Source organism: Podarcis gaigeae (genome assembly GCF_964106915.1).
Source record: "Podarcis gaigeae genome assembly, chromosome: 5".
Taxonomy (NCBI): Eukaryota; Metazoa; Chordata; class Lepidosauria; order Squamata; family Lacertidae; genus Podarcis; species Podarcis gaigeae.
The window spans coordinates 57,330,300-57,346,233 of NC_139681.1; the positions used below are offsets into that span (position 1 = coordinate 57,330,300).

The 15,934-nt window shown below is 45.3% G+C and overlaps 1 protein-coding gene across 5 annotated transcripts; it reads right to left on the minus strand.

Annotated features, from left to right (window-relative positions):
* Window positions 1-223: 223 nt before the first annotated feature.
* MFSD13A (major facilitator superfamily domain containing 13A) lies at window positions 224-15,718 on the minus strand. Of its 5 annotated transcripts, none has more exons than XM_083738021.1 (10): window positions 15,611-15,718; window positions 14,049-14,143; window positions 11,953-12,224; window positions 11,381-11,460; window positions 9,776-10,225; window positions 8,357-8,474; window positions 7,406-7,502; window positions 6,743-6,914; window positions 5,743-5,936; window positions 224-4,345 (listed from the first exon to the last, which is right to left on the minus strand). In XM_083738021.1, exons 3-10 carry the CDS (start codon window positions 12,115-12,117, stop codon window positions 4,092-4,094), a joined length of 1,530 nt encoding a protein of 509 aa, XP_083594147.1. In that variant the 5' UTR covers window positions 12,118-12,224; window positions 14,049-14,143; window positions 15,611-15,718; the 3' UTR covers window positions 224-4,091. The 5 variants fall into 5 exon arrangements, with proteins under 5 accessions (XP_083594147.1, XP_083594146.1, XP_083594145.1 ...); XM_083738020.1 differs by having other exon boundaries at window positions 15,605-15,702; XM_083738019.1 differs by having other exon boundaries at window positions 15,582-15,670.
* Window positions 15,719-15,934: the final 216 nt, after the last annotated feature.

Here is a 15,934-nt window from a genome sequence, read left to right on the forward strand (position 1 = left end):
GGAGGTGGGATAGAAACACAATAAATAAATAAAAAGCAGATGCTTGCAGGAACAAGGATGCTCTACAAGCTGGTAAGGACATCCTACAAGCTGTGCTCAGTGGTATAGTTGAAGGCATGAGAATTTTTGGCTTGGCAAGGGGATAAACTTTTCACACCAGCTCTTTAAAAGAGCCCTCCATCTTGATTACTGTGTACATTCCCAAAACACCACACTACAAAAATAGCTTTAAAAAGAAAGACACTTTAATGTAATAAGTTTTGACGCACTTGGCTTGTTAAATTAGAGAAATAAATTAGAATGTAGCCATCGAGTGATACAAAAGTGATACTGTAAACATTTTCTCATCATCATTGCTCTCACAAATTGAGAGGGGAAATGGCAATTACAGTGGCTGGCTGAGCTACTGCCTGTAGAAACTTGAGAACGCTTCCCCACCCTCTCCAAGTGCCACCTGCTTTGGCACACAAAGAGAAGGATGCAATTTGGTCCCAAGGAGATCTGGATTCTTCCGTTTTCTACAATGGCGGCCAGAAGGGTCTCGGACCAAGAGCAGAGGGATATTCCAGTGAAGGCAGCTATTGAACTCGGGGGTCACAGGACTTGAACCCTGATTCACACAGCCAGCTGCCTTCCTCCTTCACTGCTTGATGAAGGCAGGATGTGATTCTCAATCCCTCAGAGACCCAAGAAGATTCAGCTCTGGAATAACTTCAGGGAAGCCTGGCATTCCCCTAGCTTCCCTCAGAGGTGAGTCATCAGAAAAAGAGAGTTGTGGAAAGAGCAGAACAGTCCTGAGGAAATTCTGCTTGCCCTTCCTAGGTTGTAGAGGCAATATGAGGAGTGAGGTACTTGCTACCTCTAGGAGCCTGAGGGAATAACTCAGGAAGTCTCTCCTCCCTGTCTTGGCCGTAATCTAGTAGATCTTTTTGTCATTAGGTGATGGGCCACTTCCTGTGACTGATACTCTGCAGCCAAGCTTGGTTTTGCAACTGTCAACTCTCCTCCAGGGCAGGAAATTTCTTCAGAAAAGGCATCATCCCCCCCCCCCTGCGACATGCATAGTACCACTCTCCAAGGTCTTGTCCTCTTAAGTCAATTCTGTAGGGACTAGCATAACTCCAAATTGCTTTGCTCATGAGGAGGACAGGGACGACAATGACTAGTACCTCAAGAATAAGCCTCAAGTTGCCCTTGGAGATTCCTGTGCTGGTAAGTATAATAGCTACAATCTTAAAAAATATCTGGTCCCACAGAAAAACTAGGATGAGTGTCTCCTGACAAAGGCTGGTCTTTCATCCAAGCGAAGGGATGAGGAAATTGTGTCCTCCCCCCAGATGATGCTTGACCACAGCTCCCATCATCCCTGACCACAGGCCATGCTGACCAGGGGGACAGGACTTGGGGAAATTTTAGAAATTCATTCTAAAACAGCTTGGAACAGCTTCATTCAAGGTTGATCCCATTGTGACGTCAAAACTTGGTGGCCAGGTATACCTCCAAGCTTCTGGTGACACAGCTCTGCATCCACCTCACGGACCCCCCAGCTTTCAGCACAAATCCTGCCATGGCTGCGATAGTGTAAGAACAGGTGCACTTGTTTTCTTGAAAAGGATAAATTCCGAGAAGGAAGAGTGCTGTTTCCCCACAGAGTGAGCATGTACTATAAGTGGAGTACCCAGATGTCTTCTGGAAGGAATCAAGTCACATTTTGAAGAGATTCTGGCTTCCACAGTTAAACTATGCCCTGATAGGATGGGTGCAGGGAGCGAGGTATGCCAAACAATCAAATCCAGTGCAGAGGGGAAGGATGAAAGTATCAACCCTACTATCGAGCACCCAAATCAGAGCCAAGGCTCTATGTATGCAGTTCCCAAGAGGTTAGGATACAAGTACCAGGATACTCCTAGTTTACTCAATGTTTCCCCATCAACTTGTTAGTAATATACAGCATCTTTACCTGACTACTTAGTTTCCCAGTGACTTCCTCTGGAATGAATAAAAATAAACATGATCAGCAAGTCAATATTAAGAATTTTCTTTTTTCTTTTTTAAGGCAAGGTGATGACTTTTTCTGGACCAACTTTGGCTGAAGATAGCAGATGCAAGCTTTTAACACTCTCATGACCTCTTCAAGGTGGATCCTACACAGTCCTGCCTTGGGGGCAGGGGATGCTCCAGGAGGCACCGTATTTTTCGCTCCATAGGACACACTTTTTTTCTCCTAAAAAGTAAGGGGAAATGTCTGTGCATCTTATGGAGCAAATGCGTGGTCCCTGGAGCCAAATTGCCCAGGGGCGAAAAGCAGATTGTGTTGAAAAGTGTTGAAAGGGGGTGTTGAAAGGAAGCCACTGAGCAGTTGATCGGCAAGCAATCGGGAGGGAGATAGGGTGCAGGTAAAGGGGGGAGGTAAAGACAGCGAACTTGCAAGGAGAGGAGACAGGAATACTAAAACAAGCAATGATGAGAGAAATTAGAAGAAAAGGAGGAGCAAAAAACTGCTCCAGCTAAGGAAAAGACGCTAAGGCAAACAAGAGGGAAGGGGGTGTTGAAACGAAGCCGCTGAGCAACTGATCGGCAAGCGATCAGGAGGGAGATAAGGGACGCTAGCGATAAAGGAGGCTGCTTGGAAGGGGGGAGGCAAAAGCATGGATCCTCAGGATTTTTGCATTGGGTCACCCCAAATTCACCATCAAATCACATAGCATGTCAATGGCTATAGCCTGCACCAAAAAAATCATGCATCCACTGTTTCGTGGGGCCACTATGGCACAAAAATGTGGTTGCAAAGCACGGATCCACAAGGATCCTCAGGATTTTTGCATTGGGTCACCCCAAATTCACCATCAGATCACATATGTCTGTGGCCACGGCATGAACCACAAAAATCATACATCCACTGCTTCGTTCAGAATATTTTTTTCTTGTTTTCCTCCTCTAAAAACTAGGTGCGTCTTATGGTCAGGTGCATCTTATGGAGCAAAAAATACGGCTTATTACGAAGCTTTGGTCAAAAAGCACTATCAGCCATACAGGCTGAAACACTATGGAAGTGCTTTACCTACAAACCAGAAACTTTGCTGGACTTGGTTACTGCCTATGATACTGTGTTTTAAAATTTAGAACAATTACAGCAAAATAAGAGAATCAGAGTTGTCAATGACAAAGGATCCCGTGGGACGGCAGCTGTGGCAGCCCCTAAGTCAGTTGCTGCTCCTGCTGGTGCTGGCGGGGGTGAGAAGAAGCGGGCCTCCAGGGACCCTAAGGCCCAAGTACAAAATTATAAGGAGCAGAACCAGTGCCTAACTATTGAAAAGGAGCAACAAAACATAGACAGACAGGAGGGGGAGGAGCTGAAGCTGCTGAAGGACAAGAACAAGGCCTTGGCCCAGGAGCTCCAAGAGAAGGAGAACAAGATGGAGGGAGTCAACAATAAGCTGAGTGAGCAGATGCGGACCTGGCCAGCCACAAGAGGGAGGACAACCTAGATGAGGAGCTAAAGAATGTCAGGGCCCTCAACTGGCAGCTGCGTGAGGAGGCCAAGACCTTGGCCCAGAAGCTCCAAGAGAGCCATGAGAGGGAGAAGCAGCTGGTGGAGCAGTTGTAGCTGCTGCAAGAGACCAGCAAGAGCCAAAGCCAGAGAATATTGGAGCTGCAAGCCAAGGAGGATTTGGGAGATCAGAGAGGGCAACATCTGTATCTGCTGCCGTGTGCTGGAGCAAGAGGCATGGACCTGCCAAAAGCAAGGAAGAGTGTTTAACTTTTGTATATTTATATAAAGAAAATTGAGCAAGAAAATAAAAGAACCAAACCATTAGTAACTAGAAACCAAACCATATCAATACTTCCTGTGACCTTCATCAATTACATGTGGCCTTGCTGAATCAATTTCCTCCAAGTTTGCGTAAGGAGGTGCATTTTTAAGTGACGCTGAAAACCAGGTAATGGTAACGCCAACTCAAAAGCTTCCACTCACCAACTTTAACCAAGAAGAGTATCAGTTGCCCTTTTTCTTCTACCCTCGCCTTGTTGAATTGATTCTGCAGAAGTCCAGAACGATCAGTGATATTTTCTGCTGATACACGGGAAAATTAAATGGTCTTGATTTCTTGGGACTGACTTTCCGTGAAAGTCTGGCGCTGAGCTTTCACTCTCTGGAGGTGCCTCCCATGCAGGGTGAATTGTGACCAGCTGAGGAGCTGCAGCAATGCACATGTGATGGGGACAAAAACAAGGAGGTAGAAGCAGCCCTGGCGCAGCGTCGGTTCCCAGGCTGTGTTGGAAGCCAACTTGGGCTGGGCACTCACGATATTGCTCAGGGCATCCCGCTGGAAAATGTCGTAACCTGGAACATAAATTGCTGAGTCAGCTGAATGTGGACTTGTTGACATTATGAGTGCTGAGAGCGTCCAGTTTCAATCTAGCTGTTGATCATGCAAAAGAGACGCTGTGATTTCTACTTGAAACCTCTTCTTCGTTTCTTCCCTCTATTACGCTAGCCGCAAATCCAGGCGCCTCCTTTCCATTCACTGGAAGCAGCAATCTTTGTGAACTTTCCTTGTTAAAGGGAGAAGGCAGCACCTTTCCCCAAGAACGACGTTTTCTTGGCTGCTTAGGAGTTTGCTTGGAGGGAAGGCTCCATCCTTGAAACATGAAGCGGAAATCCCACCCCACCCCATCCCACCACACCATCCTTTCCCTTGAAACTGTAGTCAAAGGCACAGAGAAAAGGTTCCAAAAAAGGCAGCCAACCATCAGGGGAATGGGGCAACTCCCCTATGAGGAAAAGTTGCAATGTTTGTGGCTTTTTAATTCAGAGAAAAGGGAGTAAGAGGGGACATGGTAGAGTTGGTAGAGCATGAGACTCTGAACCTGAGGGTCATGGTTCGCGCTCCACGTTGGGCAAATGATTCCTGCATTGCAGGGCTGGACTAGATGACTTTTGTGGTGCCTTCCAATTCTACAATTCTATGATTCTGTGAAAAGGAGGCATGGTGTGGAGAAAGTGGACACAGAAAGGTTTTTCTCCCACCTGTTACTTTAACTCTGGACCATCCAATAGAGCTAAATTCAGGACAGAAGATTCAGGATAGACAAGGAAATACCTCTCCACAGTCAAAATGTAAGATTTGCTCCCACAGGAGACAATGATGTCCACCAACTTGGATGGCTTTAAAAGAGAATTAGATCAATAGCTGCTAGCCATGGTGGTTATGTTTGACTGAGTGCCAGATGCTGGGAATCACAACCGGGAAGAGCACTGTTGTGCTAAGGTCCGGCTTGCAGGCTTCCCACGGGCATCTGGCTGGCCACTGAGAGAGCAGAAAGCTGGACTAGATGGGCCTTTGGCTCTTTTTATGTACTGAGGAACTAGGATCTGTGCACAACTAAGCACCCTAGCCTGCAGCTTCAAGTAGCAAGCTCACTAGGCACTCCTCTAGAGACAGAGAAAATACTGAACATTCCACCGTGGAGAGACAGTCTTCCTTAGTGGTATGTTCATGTTCCAGCAACTGAACCCTTGAACAGTGTGTCCTGAGCAGGGACACAACATGTCAGGATGGTGTACAGATTGTACAAGCTACACCCATTAAATATCCTGCGGGGGTGGGGAGTCCCAAATGAATATCCTCCCCTATATTATTAACAATTATCCTCCACTCTGAAGTCAGAGAAGCCATCAATTGTTGTCGTCTCAATTCCCATTCGACTGCTCAGCCATGTGCCCAGCCTATCACCTACCTGTATAAGCACACAGGAGCCAGGTGCCAATTAAGGGGGCAAAGGTCTGGCCTGGTTTGGTTACCAAGGCAACCATGCCAAACAAGAGGGCCGAGGCAGCCTGCTGCCTTCGATTCAGCACCAAGTCTTCATCTACCAGGTCGGTGACCACCAAGTTCAGCAGCTTACAGGTCCCTTCCGTGAACACGCGGTTGCTGGGGAGAAGAGAAGAACAGGAAGGTTAACAGCAGACACAGGCACTGTGGACCCTGAAAGGGTTGCAGATAAACAAAATATATACAGAAGAACCAGAAAAACTTACTATTTACATACTTGGGGGTATGACCTACAAGGAGGTAGTACAAAACAAATGGAAAAAGGTCCTGCCTTGGATCACATGGGTTTTCACCACAAGCAACCCTTAGCTAGATTAGCACATTTTTTAAAAGTCCATCCCCCAAATTTACGAAAGCTGGATTTTTATTTAAAAACCAACAAACATTGAGTTTTTAAGGATCTTAATTCCCATGTGCCCATGCATATAACTAACACCTCACCCCGTCTGAATATAAAGGACTCACCTGTTGCCTCTCTGGATGATCCTGAGAATAGACATATTCTCAGCAGATATAAACAGCTGAGCACACGGCCAAGAATTTACAGTTCAGCAGAAGCAGCGAATGTGAAACCCAGCCCTAGATGTTGATGGGCTATAATTTTTTTTAATCTTTATTTAGATAGTTTCATAGTAGAAAGCTATCAAGGTGGAGTACAGAACACACAAAAGCACGTTCCAAAAATGACTATTCTCACCATCCCCGACCGTTGGGCCTTTATGGTTGGGTCTGATGGGAGATGTGGACCAAGAACATCTGGAGGGTATTGGCTACTCCTGTCTAGAGTCTAGCTTTGGCTCTATGACTCATAATACATGCTTAATCAACTACCCCAATGCCATGGACATGGCCTGTTGTTCATACCCAGGCCAGTTCCCCAGGGCCTTAGCAGGAGAGTGGGGTACCTGGCTATGAAGAAGCAGAGCAGGTAGATCCAATCTGGTCCAGCAAGGAGCATAATCACACCGAGCAACAGCTTCAGGAAGAAGAGCCCTCGCACCACTGCATATACCCCCCACCTCTGGCAGAGAGACAGGAAGTAGAGGTTGTTGAGATGAGGAGCCACGTAGGAAACTCCTAAGGAGAAAAACCAAATGGGTTCAAAGAAAGCAAGCATTCAGCTATGGCTCGTTATTGTCACAAGGAACAAACGAAGTATCAATGCAGGCAACCAGCAATAAACAAACTTGCATTCTGTTGGAAACAATAAAATTTCATTTGAGACCATCTGTCTAGCCCAGCCTTCAAAAACTTTGTGCCCTCATTCTTTGGACTGCAACTCCCAGCTGCAGTTCAAAACATCTGGAGAGTACCAGGTTAGCCAAGGCTGATCTAGTCTCACACAAGGAGTAAAATAATCCTGGTTAGCATTGCTTAAGATTTCTCTAACCAACACACTAGAGGCAGATCCAGCAACAAGTTTTCATCCTTCTTTCACAGAAGCTGCATTTATCTGAATTTGGATAAATCCTCCCCACCCAAATCCCCACCAGTTTCTAGGCAGATCTCTCTAGTCCATTTCTAGAAATCAAGCCTCCATTCCCTCCTATGCCCAACCTTGGACTCACCAAGCAGAAATGATCCCATGGAGAGTGAGATACGATCAGACAGCAGGTGCTCCAGGAAGAGGGGAAAGAAGTTGCTGTTAAAGTGGCAGTGAAAAACCTGCAAAAGACGACATTGGTCAGAGCTCTAAAAATGGCAATGAGAAGAGTACGTAATGTATCAAACCATAAAACAGGAATCTTCATTCCAACCACACACAAACATGCCATGTGGGGAGGTAAATGGAGGTGTTGTGCCAAGACGCTCAGAGTGCACAACAATCTCTAGGAGGAGCACAGGAAGAGAATAACTATGACACAGGGAGGCAGTGTGGGGGGGGAATGGGAATGCTCTCTCGTGGGCTCTGCTTTGACATCACACTCTCTCAAAATTACCCTGAAAGGCTGTGCTCCAATCATTTAAGGTGCAGAAGCAGCTGGTTTCCCCTCATCCCATTTGTGCCACACCATAAGATGGCTGTATCTATATCAGCATCTGCCTGGAGGCAAGAGGAGGGCTGATGCCAATAGCCTTCTGGACTGTCCTCATGCAACCAAGCGACAGTGATGAGGGGTGAAGAGAGAGCCTTTGTTTGCCCCTGTGCTATAGGCATTGAAAGGCTGGCTCCAGCTCTGTTCCTCAAACAGAAGGCCTTGATTTGCTGTGGGAGAGGGAAGGATTTTCCTGAGAACACAGATTCTTATCACAAACATGCATCATGCAAGCCCTTCTTTGAGCCTGTGCAGGAAATCAAAGGCTATTTTGATAAAGCTTCATGTCCTGTGCATAAGCTGCAGACTGACCTGTGAAATTCATTATACAAAAATCCAGATTAGTGTCACATTCTAATCCACACCTTGCCAAATATTTATCGGCTCCAATAGGCAGGAGGTTGGCCTCAGGAGCAAGACAGATTTATTCTATCATGTGGGAGGCCACCTGGACTCTGATAGGTGAGCCCATGCTACACCTACCTGGATCAGGTTCATAGAGACAAACCAGAGAAAGTTGCGGTGTCGGGAGAGCTGCTTGAGGTACTCAGCCAGAGTGATTCTCTTCTCTTGTTGCACAGATGGATGGTCAATATACAGTCTGGAGGAAGAAATGGACACATTTCAGTCAGTATCAAGTGATGGGTAAGGTGCCAAGTTCAAATTTGTATTTGGTCACAGACTTCACCTGGTTGAGCATGTCACTTTTGCAGTCTTACAGAGCTTTTGAAAAGATTATACAGGATAGTCCCAAGGCAGTCACAAATGAGCTTCTTGAAATGGCAGAATGCAAATGACTCAATATGTTATTGTGCAGCCAATTTAGATTCTGTAACAATAACAACCATCACACTGTGTTCTTAATGTTCTTACCAGAGAAGTCTGTCTTTTGTCTTTTTCATAGAATATGTTTTGAACTAGTTTACAAAATCAAAAGGCAATAAAAATACAATTTATGCTTGATTAAAAATTGATTAGGATGAAGCTACTAGGGGTTAACTAGTATCACTGAATTAACTCCAGCACAGAAGGCCAGAACCATATTTTTTTTACAGAGAAACTTTTGGAAAATCATTTCGACAGACTGTTCAATACAGTATTTTGCCCCAGTTTTTTGCTACCAGCATTGGACATTCAATGGTGAGATCTATACACACTGTGGATAGTAATATTTTCTTTCATCATTCTGCATCTCAGAATACTGAAGCTAACACTTTCATAGAAAGGCAGGCAGAGCAAGGGCAAAGACTGGCACTCAGCTATCACTAAATATATTTAATCATATGAGATACTGTAGACCACCTGGGCCTTAGCATCTATTGAATTATATGCAGTGTTTTTTTTCTTTCACTTTGCAAAATACACACAGAGGGAGAGAGATTTTAAAGCACAATTTTTAAAAAGACAACAAGACCACGGCTAGTACTAAGTAGGCACTGCTCCTAACCTTGATAGAGGAAAGGAACAAGAAGCAAGGTAACTCCAGAAGACAGGCCTACTGTGCACCCACTTGCCGGCAAGACCCTACTGCTTATGCCAGCTAGTCACATCCAGAGAGTCAAGTGTAAAATCCCATTAGCCCAGGTACTGAAGCCATGGTCACATGTCGGTAGTTAATTCAATGTGTAAAAGCTTTCCATCACACTAGGAAGGCATGGCTTCCTTGCCCTCCCATCAACCATGAATCAAAGAAGCCCAAATGCATGCTTCGTTTTTTAACCAAACTGCACACATATTACTTACAAATCACTCTCCCTGAACTTGGGAATGTTTGTGCCTGCTGTTTCAAAGAACCTTGCAGCGTGTTAAAGTGTCCGCTGTTGGCCTACAAGCAATACACTATGCTCATTGGACAGCATATTTAAATGGAGAATGGTTATTATACAACCCAGCACCACTCACTCTTTCAAAGCTGCGTTTTCATCCCACTTCACGTGTCCCTCAGTCTGAAACCTCTGCCTCAGGAGCCATGTGGCCAGGGTAAAACCAACTGCCGAGCCAAAAGCCAGCACCACGCAAAATATCCGGAAGGAGAAGAAGTCCTCCTTGTTCCACACAGCATAGGACATGAAGACAGAGAGAGAGCCAATGGCACTGAAGAGTGACGAGTAGAAATTGAGGCCGGTCCTGTCCTTTGCAGACACAGCGAGGTCAGCGAGCAAAGCGTTCTGGTTGAGATCCACCATGGTGAGGAAGCTGTCATACAGGCAGAGGCAGATGAGGAACTGCAGGCCTGGGGTGGCCCAGGCAATCCAGAAAGCCAGGAATGACATAGCAAAGAGGGGGCCATTGCGGCTCAGGGCCTTGAGTCTCTTCAAAACCACTTCCGGAGTGGAAATCGCCACTCCAGACCTACAAGAGAAGAAACACATTGCCCATGAAAATTGGTTGGGCCCCCTCCCACAACTATAAAATTACATAGTGGTTTTCCTCCTCTTCAATCTTTTGTGTTATCCATTCACCTCACCTTTCTGCTACCCTCTTTCATCACTGTTTAGCACTCTTTCCTGCTTTGTTTCGATTGCCTAAAAGTTTGTAACCCATTAAACCAGTGTGTGTGGGGGGGGTTCTCAAAACCATTCTAGCAAGCCAATTTGCTTTGTCACTCTGAGCATTGGTCCATCTTCCCTACATTGTCATCACACATGCGTATATATCACAAACTCATCCTTCAGGTGTGGACCTTCATAATAGCAACAGTACCATCTACCCACAGGAATGAGGCATCAGCAAGCTTGCAAGAATCCAAAGTTTTGCAAAAATGAAAAAAAAAACTTAAGGGGATGAGGACACAAAACAGCTCAATATGGACTGAGCATGCTCAGGGACCACAGTATACTGTCTACCTGCTGTAGAAAACCAGAAGAGGGGAGAGAAACAGCAGTTCCTTAAAAAGAGCATGACTGGCTGGAAGCTTAGACTCCACTGCAACGTACTGTTGTAGGTCCCACTTTTGTTGTTTATAATGCTCATACTGCACCATTGTGCACACAGGAAACGGTCTTACACTGACTCATACCATTGGTCTACCCAACTCAGTGCTGTCTGCACTGACTGGCAGGGGCTCTCCAGGGTTTCTGACCAGGGTCTCTTCTCCCAGTTCTTCCTAGAGATGTCAGGGATTGAAAATGGAACCTTCTGAATGCTGGCCCTACCTCAAAGAAGCTAAACCTGGATAATTCACCACCACAGTGTGCAAATTCATCATTCAGCAAAATAAAAACAGGTATCCACCATTTCCAAGAAGAGGAAAAGGATATAAAACATTATTGGTACCAGACAAGGAGGGAGGGGGGACGAGATGAAAGGCAACCGGACTGCTAGTCAAAACGAGGGCCACATGTACAACTGAATGGGTTAAAAGCTGTGAGAGTTGCCTCCAGAGAAATATGCTTGTTAAAAGAAACTAATCATTTAAACATGTTCTTTCAGTGGTCTCCTTGACCCTTCATAGCAATTCAGCACTCTTTAATATTCAATGCAGGACATAAATAAAGCTCTGCTTACTGTTGCGTGCTAAGGAAAGCCCGATCACTCAGCCAGCCAAAGAGAGGATCGTTGAGGCTGTTCCAAATCAGAAACACAGTCTGGAGGAAAAGCAGAGAATACCCAGTGAGACAGCCTGTGGTTAAAACCATTTCAACATCCAATCCTCCTGCTGCAGACATAATTATTATTTTAGTACTTAACAATGTCCGGTTTAAAGACTTCTGCAAGCAATAACGGAAGTGGTCACTGATACGCAACAGCTTTTCTATGCCAGTGCTCTCCAGATCAAATACTGCCCTTGTGAATGGTCACTGTGTTGATTTTAAGTTTGACATACAATCGCCACCACACACCGTACTTTTTGCACTTCATTGCCATTTAATCTCGCTTTTTACCACTGTTTCAGATAGAGACAACTGCCAACTGAGGATGAACAATTTAGGAACCTTATTCACAAAAGCTGTGCCATGAAATATACACTATTATTAGCCTTTAAGATGCCATGAGCCTCTTTGTTGTTTCAGAACCCAGTTATCTAGCTCTGACAAAGCAGGGAGGAAATGTAAGTTGTTAAAAAGTTCAAAACTCACCTCTCCAACCCAGAAGGAGAGTTTATCAATCTTATATACAGAAACAAAGGTGTCCACGTAGTAGAGGAGGAAGACGTTGTGCAAAATGGAAATGAAGAGGGACAGAGACCCGTAGACCACTGCAACAGGCAGGTTGAAGAGGCAAGCCAACAGCCTGAAACCCATGGTGGCTCCCTCAGAGTCCTTGGGCTGCCCACATCACCTCCAGTTCCAATAGGGTCTCTCCCTCCAGCACCTACTAGTTCTTGGATGGAGCCGAACCATCATTACCCCTGTCAGAGAGACAACAAAATTGTGCAGTTCAGTTTCTTAGATTCAGTGCACTCCCTCTTCCTGACCCACCTACCATCACCAAAAGAACCAGGTCCATTTAGCTTGGGGCAAAATAAAAAAATAAAAACTCCAGCTGCAGGCAGTTTTTGCTCTCTGGTTCAAAAGGAGATTTCTAATAGGATTTAAAGGCTAAGGCTGTCTTACAGTAGCAAAGAAGGTTTGCTAAGCCAGGGTATCAGATGGCTGCAGCCTTCAGAGCCGAGGGAGACAGAGGAGGGCCTACTGTGCTTTTATGTGCTGCCTATAATGCTCTTCATTGTCTGCTTGAGACCCAGATTAGCTTGTATCCATAGCTTCAGGTGAGAGTGTAGAGGTGAGGAATAGCTAGCAGACCTGCTTGGAGACACCAGCTGCAGAAAACAGAGCTGTCTCCTAGTTTCCATGAACAGCTCAAAAACAAGGCCATCACCAATGCCAAAAGTAGCCCTTCAACTGCCTACATTTACAGCTTTAGTGGGCAGAAGATAAGTCTCACCTGTGTGCCTTCCGTTATAGTAGAGTTAAAAACAGCTGTTGTGTGTCAAAGGCAATGGGAGGAGGAGAGCAAAGGGCAGGGAACAAATCTAAGGGATGAAGTTACCAATATCCAACAATAATCATACTGAGAGTAAATTCAATGAAATCAATTTACTTAGGTCCATTATTTCAGTAGGCCTACTCTAATTAACAATGAGCTCTTAATTTGGGTCCATCTCTCTCTGTGTTTTGCTTCCAATAGTATCCACAATAGTGTTCTGTTGACTGAATAATAGCAAGTACTGTATCAAATTTCATGAGCAAGGCATGATGGCAGCAGTGACCATTTGCCATTCCTTCCCTCTACATCTGAACACTGTGGTTCTGTTTAGCCATCCTATCTAACAGCTGCAGAATGAATTGCTCAAAAGTAACATATCTATAGCATGCATATATCTCTATAGACCAGCCCCATCACTACTGTGTTTTCTGTTGTAATCCCACATTTTAAAGCCACAATGTTAGCGGTGCTAAGTTGTTTAGTGAATCCAGCGGATTGCACCTGAATCAACAGCTCTCACACCCCATTTGTTCTCAGAGCACAACTGGTTTCATCTGCTCAGCTGAGGGCTACCCCACCTGTTCCGCCATCATGGTTAATGGAAGCACACATGGGCTCCTGTAGCCCACTCCCAAAACACAGTGTGGGAGTAAAACCATACCATTATTTGAAACTGATCAAAATGCAAGAACTTGGGGCCATTCAAGGAAGCTGAAGTTTGAAAGACTCAGGATAAATGGAAGTACTTCTTCACAGTTCGACTTCCAAAACATTTGGAAACCAAAGCACAAGTTCTGATTGGCTGCAGTAAGCTCCTGCCGCCAATCGGAAGCCGCATCGGACGTGAGGCTTCCAAAAAAAGGTCGAAAACTGGAACACTCACTTCCAGGTTTCAATTGTTTGGGAGCCAAAATGTACGAGTACCAAGGCGTGCGACAACCAAGGTACGACTGTATATTATTTCCTGTATTGGCTGCAATGCGCCTCTAAATACCAGTTCTTCAGAATCACAAGTGCGGAGAGTGTTGCACAGGCATCTGCCCGCCTATGTAATAACAGGAAGGGAACAGGGAAGAGGAGCAATCCATGCACTGCTTATTGAATTGCAAGGAAACAATGCATACAGATTTATCTTGCCCTGGACACTGTTTTAACTTGTCCCAGATGAGTGGTTATTGTCAAGTCCTCTTTCAGCAGCACATCACAACTTAAAATGAATTAAAAATAAATAATTGCACTACAATACCTTGCAGAGATGACACAAGAAGGGATGAACTCTTGCAGCAGTGGCACATTGGTTCAGTCACTGCCTTAACTTGAAGGCATTAGTAGGTAACATCACTAAAAATGAAACACATACATCCTTGCACTGAGTGGCACATTGGGCTCAGTTAATCTTAGAAACATTTACACAGATTTATAGTTTAGCAATGTGGCTTGAACAAGATGATTAAAATTAGTTCAAAAGCGTTAAATTCAGAGTTAGGGCCCAATACGTTATTAATGTAAAATAAGGGAAATAAGTATCAGGGTATCTTTCTAGAGCTAGTAAGCCTGAAAATGAAACTAGGAAGTTTTGCTTCTTTTTCAGCCACATCAGCTGACGTGTTTCAGCAACATGCAACCACGTCCTCATACAATAAAGTAGAGTCATAGCTTTGACTAATATTGTAGGCAGCCTTTTCTGTCTATGCACCCATTAGTCAAAATGCTGCCGAGACATTACTGAGAATCAAACTATGCTTCCCCACATCTAAAACGGCAGATGCTTAGCAGCTTGAGCTAGAAAACTAAACTGTGCTGCCAGAGATTCATGGACCTTGTGCTCGAAGAAAGCACATAACACAGTTTGAACACTAAATAATCATGCCTCTGCTGGAAACAGAATGGAGTGGAAAGCATTTCCAAGCAAAGATCAGACTGACGTACCTAAGTTTTACTGATAGTTGATTTTTCTCATTGTCTGTTCTAGACTGTTTTAAGTTCCTTGGGGGCAGGGAAATGTCTATTTTTACATCTATAACTCTCTAAGGCACCATGAGCAATGATGGCACCATATCAGTCAAAATGCCTTGGCTATGTTCTCAGCCAGGGTCCCTATATTGTGTCCAGTTGGGAGGGAGTGGGTTGTAAAACACAGAAAGTAACAGCAAAACGAAAGATTCAGTTGCATTTGCAAGGAATTTTGCGGCAGAAAATAGCCGGAAAAGGTAACATGGGTTTCGCCAAAATGCCTCTTTCAACATGCTGGAAATTACACATCGAGTTGCCAGGTGAGAAGAGCTTTGTGGGGAGAAGGTTTTGCCCAAGTTGTTAAATGCAACCAAGCCCCAGCCCCTCTCCCACATCCAGGAGCATAAAGGGGACATCTACACACGCCTTGCAAGCGGACTGCTGAATAAGCTTTTCGTGGGCTTTGTAAGTCCACTTCCTGCCTTCATCTGGGTTACAAAGGGGTAGTGGGAAAGGCATGATTCAACCGAAAGGCAGCTAGGCAAGAGGCCAGGGAGGGAAGCGCACGCGATCCTCGCAGGGTCGGTGCAGAAACTCCTGTAAGCACAGGAGATCCTGGCCAACTCATCACCCACCTAACTAACCGCCCACCGGGAGGTAAATCGTGCTTGCGCGTCAACCCCAACGTAGCTCTATGGAGCAGGCAATTAAGGCAGAATGAATGGGGAGACACCATTCTGCAGTCGGGCGGGTGGGAAGAGGAGAATCGTGACAAAGCTCTTTCGCAGGCAGATCATTACAAACAGGAAAATAATCGAGAGCCCACCTTCTTCTACCCTCCGACTGTACCTGTACCTCCGGCCCAGATTCGCCCTCTTCCTTATCAAACTTGCGCAGTCGTACTTCATTTCCCACTAACCCGCCCTCTTTTTCACGGCGTCAAGCGACTCCTGCGTGGCGGCCATTTTTGACACTGAAGGAATCCTCCTTTGGACGCCATCTTTGATGCGGGCGCGACGGACAACGTTCAGCCAGGGGCCAATCGCAGGGAGGTGGTGTTTTGCTGCTCCAATGGGCGGGGAGAGAGAGGCTCCTGATTCTGCGAAGAGTGGCTCCTAGATTTGGGTAGAAATCCTGAGATTTATATTCTCCCCAGTTAAAAAAAATGAAATCTTAAAA

Excerpts from the sequence above, each read along its gene's own strand:
- MFSD13A (XM_083738021.1), bottom strand. The coding sequence starts at position 12,117 with ATGGGTTTCAGGCTGTTGGCTTGCCTCTTCAACCTGCCTGTTGCAGTG. Across the intron at positions 11,461-11,952 it reads TCTCCTTCTGGGTTGGAGAG|ACTGTGTTTCTGATTTGGAA; the intron begins GTGAGTTTTGAA and ends CTTTTCCTCCAG. Across the intron at positions 8,475-9,775 it reads GAAAACGCAGCTTTGAAAGA|ACTGTATATTGACCATCCAT; the intron begins GTGAGTGGTGCT and ends TTCTTCCTCCAG.